The sequence below is a fragment of the Grammomys surdaster genome, unplaced genomic scaffold (genome assembly GCF_004785775.1).
Source record: "Grammomys surdaster isolate TR1022 unplaced genomic scaffold, NIH_TR_1.0 239, whole genome shotgun sequence".
NCBI lineage: Eukaryota > Metazoa > Chordata > Mammalia > Rodentia > Muridae > Grammomys > Grammomys surdaster.
The window spans coordinates 3,774,186-3,778,887 of record NW_021604684.1 but is presented as its reverse complement, the minus strand read 5'-3'; the positions used below and the strand labels follow the sequence as shown (position 1 = coordinate 3,778,887).

The 4,702-nt window shown below is 41.8% G+C and overlaps 1 protein-coding gene across 1 annotated transcript in view; it reads right to left on the bottom strand.

Moving 5' to 3' along the window:
* Spire1 (spire type actin nucleation factor 1) overlaps nucleotides 1–4,702 on the bottom strand; it is a 138,512-nt gene that overhangs the window by 60,183 nt on the left and 73,627 nt on the right. The window contains exon 4 of the mRNA XM_028774208.1: nucleotides 1,419–1,544. Within this exon, the coding sequence (XP_028630041.1) occupies nucleotides 1,419–1,544 (126 nt within the window). The remainder of the gene's footprint in view (nucleotides 1–1,418; nucleotides 1,545–4,702) is intronic.

Below are 4,702 nucleotides of genomic sequence, written 5' to 3'. Positions count from 1 at the left end.
TAAGCTCCTCATTACATCTTTTCCCCTGCAAATAACATAATTTATTTCTTCTTTTTGAAATGTGTGTGCAAGCCCACATGTGGAGGCCAGAGGATCACTCAGCTGTCACCTTCAGGAATGATGTCCATCTCTTTTGAGAAAGCAAAGTTTAATCAAGAGTAAAAAGAAGTTTTTCAAACTGGTGGAGTACAGTGCTAAAAATGTTCACTCTTCTTTAATTCAACAATGTCTGCTGAGAATGTTAGTGGTAGAAAGATTTTAAAACTCCTTTAATTTACTGTACAAGCCTGAAAAAAAATGTTCTGGGAAGGGTTAGGTCAGGACAACCTTAATTTTCTACTCTGATACTCTAGTGAGGACAGGCTTGAGATGTTCACCTGGGGACTTTCTTTTGCATCAAGTACTGCCTGTTTCTGTATCTAAATAGGTATAACGATCTTTAATAACTCAGTCCACCCCTTTTGTACTCTTCTGACAACTTTCCTCTTGATTCCAGTTTTTCAGCATGTATTTTAAAAGCCCAGGTTTCCCTGGCCTGTCATTAGCACTGCTATGAACAATACCCAGATAGAGCAGAAGGAAGCTTAACTGTCACCAGCATCCACACAACTGAGTTCAGGGAGGTGGGACTTAGTGGGATGTATTACCTACTTTTTACTAGGGCTACCTATGCTGCATTTGGCAACAGGTCAGTTTCTCTCTTTTTGCTCACATATCCCACAGGTATCTCTTCTTAAACATTTTAACCTAATGCTCTATGCTCTGCACTCCAGTCATACAGGAAATGAGCTCTCATGGGGGATCCTTCTGTAAGATCTCAGAGAATCTTCATAACCATCTGTGCAATATACAATAGGACTCTCCAAAATAAACTGGAACAGTTCTCTTTGAACGTAACACTTTAAACTTTAGACATTAACAAGTGGTAACTAAACAAAATAGCTGAAACCTTCAAATGACCTGACAAGTATCCTTCACTAAGTCTTTACTTCAACAGCTAAACAATGATAAGAGAGTGTGGCCTTACAGAGACTTTACCCACAACATCCTGAAGGAGGGACTAATACATTCCAAAATGGACGGAAAATGGGGTGAAAAGCCAGTACCATAGGAAACAGACTAAACTGATTCTGGACTCTACCTCATTTAGAAGGAAGCTTTGTGAAAGTTTTTGTTTATAAAGTAGATCCACAGTGTTAACACTCAAGTATATGCATGGTAGAACATGCCTGCAGTCCTAAAGTTAGAGAGGCGGAGGTAAGAGGGTCATGAGTCCAAGGCCAGCCTTGGTATATAAGCAAGATCTTGTCTTTAAAAGAAGAAAACAACAAAGCTCAAACCAGAAAGCACAGAATGGACAGTAGTGAAAATTCAGGATGCCTATTTCAATGTCTATAAATATTAGTGTTTGTACCTACCTCCTTCGCACTCTTAATTTTGGTCAGAAATGTATGCAGTTCCATGGTTTCTGCAAACAGTGCTCGACATACTGCCTGATAATGATTTGGTGCCTCCGACTCAGTTGGGAGATGAGCAGCACATATCTATAGAAGAAAGAAAAATGGAATTTGGCTATTACTGGTATTTTAGGAACTATTAAAATATACACACCCAGTTTACCTATAGTTTTTGTTTTAGATGTCCTGTCATCTGAGATTCAGTGTACCATAGGATCACAGGTATACTCTATACAATCATGTGGAAAAATGGTTTAGTAAAAGACACCCAACAGCAAAGATAAGTGACTAAAATTAGCTCTAATTTGAAAATGAGAGCAATTCCATCTTATACATATCAGAATGGCTAAGAGCAAAAGCTCAACTGAGCACATGCTGGCAAGAATGTGGAACAATGGGAACATTTCTCCATTGCTGGTGGGAGTACAAACTTGGACAACAACTTTGGAAATCAATTTGGAGGTTACTCTGAAAATTGGGAATAGTTCTACCTCAAGACCCAGCTATACCCTTTTTGGGCATACACTCAAAAGATGCTCCACCATCCCACAAAGACACCTGCTCAGCTATGTTCACAACAGGTTTACTTGTAACAGCCAGAAACTGGAAATACCCTAGATGTCCTTCAAACGAAGAATGGATTTAAAAAAATCTAGTATATCTACACAATGTAATCAGCTATTAAAAACACAGACATCATGAAATTTGCAGGCAAATGGATGGAACTAGAAAAAAAATCATCTTGAGTGAGGTGACTCAGACCCAGAAAGATACCCATGATATATACTCACTGGTAAGTGGACATTAGCCATGAAGTACAGGATAACCATGGTACAGTCCACAGACTCAAAGAAACTAAGTAACAAGAAGGGCTCAAGGGAAGTGTGAATCTCACTCAGAAGGGGAAATAAAATAGATATCAGAAGTGGATGGAGGAAGGAAACTGGGTGGGAGATGGAGATGAGTAGGGGAGCAGGGATGGGGACCAGATGTAGGAGAGGAGGGCTAGGAAATAGAATGGAAATTAGGGGGTATCTCTAGGATGAGCCAGGGACCTGGGATGAGAGAGGCTCCCAGGAGTCCATGGGGGTAACCCTAGCTGAGACTTCTAGCAACTGGGGATATGGAGAGTGAAGTGGCTACCTCCTGCAGTCAGACAGGAGTTTCAGTGGAGGGAGGTGGAATACCAACCCACCCACAGAATCTTGAACCCAAAATCTGTCCTACCTACAAGATGCACAGGGATAAAGATAGAGCAGAGATTTAGGAACGGACCAAATAGTGACTGGCCCAAGTAAAGTCTCATCTCATAGGAGAGCCACCCTGACACTATGAATAATACTACACTATGCTTGCAGACAGGAACCTAGCATAACTGTCTCCTGAGAGGCTTCATTAGTAGCTGATGGAAACATGTAGAGACTCATAGCCAAATATTAGGCAGAGCTTGGGTAGTTCTGTGGAAGAGCGGGAGACAGGACTGGGTGAGCCAGAGGGGTGAAGGACATCACAAGGAGACCTACAGAGTCAACTAACCTGCGTCCATGGAGGCTCACAGAGACTGAACCAGCAACCAAAGAGCATGAAAGGGCTGGACCTAGGCCCCCTACGCATTTGTAGCAGATGTGCAGCTTGTTCTTCATGTGGGATCCCTAACAATTGGAGAGAGGGTTGTCTCAGACTCTGTTGACTGCTTTTGAATCCCTTTCACCTAGCTGGATGCTTTGTCAGGCCTCAGTGGGAAAGGATAGGCTTAGTCCTACTTCAGCTTGATATACTGGGATGGGTTGGTACCCATAGGGGACCTCCCTTTCTCTGAGAAGGGGCTGTGGTAATGGGGGGATGTGGTGGAATTGGAAGGAAAGGAATGAGGGATGTTGTAATTGGGATATAAAGTGATTAAAGAAAGAGGAAGGAAATAATGCACATAATAAAGATTGTGTTCCAGTTTGAAAAAAAGAAAATGAGAGGACATGTGTCAAACTTCTACCTGAAATGGAAAAGAGGGTGGGATTTGCTAAACAGTGCCAAGAACTCAGGTAGTTTAGCAGTACAATGATTCGTTTCAGCTGTCAAATTGATGGAACTGTAACCTGGGAAAAGTTAACCTTAACTGAAGACTTGCCTTGAACAGATTGGCCTGTGGCCATGTCTTAATTGTGGCCATTTTCTTAACTGTTGATTGCCTAGGGTCTATTCCACACCAGGCGTTTCAATCCCTAGGCAGGTGGGTCTGAATTATATAAGAAAACTAAGCAAGCCAGAGAGAGCAAGCTTGTAAGCAACATTCCTCCATGGTTTCTGTCTGAAGTTACTGCTCTGACTTCCCTCAACAGTAGACTAGAGCCTGTAAGATGAAACAAATCATTTCCTCTCCAAGTTATATTTGGTCCGTATTTATCACAGCAACAAAAAGCAAACTGGACAGCCAGCTACCATTTATCATGCCACATGCTGTGTTTGATATGTCACATATACAGCATGACACCATGCACTCTCCAATGTAATCCCAAATCCTTCCCCTGGTTTTTTGTTTTATTTGTTTGTTTTGTTTTGTTAACCACAAGGAGACTCCAAACATATATCTACTAGGTTCTGAAGCCCAGATTCAATTCACCTGTAAGGGCTGGGGAAGTGGGAATGGAGGGTGGTGGGGAGGGCAGAGCTGGTGGTACACTCAGGTACTGCCTGTATCCTCGAGTCCTGAGATGACTGTGAGTAAGAAATGCAACTTAACATGATGAAAACTGATTTGTTCCTTTATTTTACTGCAAAGCTATCCTCTTAAGATTCTAAAGAATAATGTTACATTTCTATAAAATAACTATTATGTATCCATGTTCAGTAGTCACATTTTAAAGTTCTTCAGTTGCAGTAAAAAGTTGCTGTTAACCTCTCTTAATAAATTAGACATTAATATGATTGTTGAAAAAATCTTTTATATTTTAAGAATTTCTAAGAAAGAATAAAAGAGAACTGAGTAAGGTGAGTGTATGTCTATAATCAATCCTACCACTTGGTAGGCAGAGACAGGAAAGTCAGGAATCCATGGTCATTCACTATGTAGAAGGTTTAATGCCAGCCTGGGCTCCATAAAATACTGTTTTATTATAGGAGTCAAAAGAAGGTATAGTGGCACACACCAAAGGTCCCAGCATTCCAGAGGCAGGGGCAGGGGCAGGGGCAGGGGCAGGGGGAGGGGGAGGGGGAGGGGGAGGGGCAGGAGGAGGGGGAGGGGCAGGGGC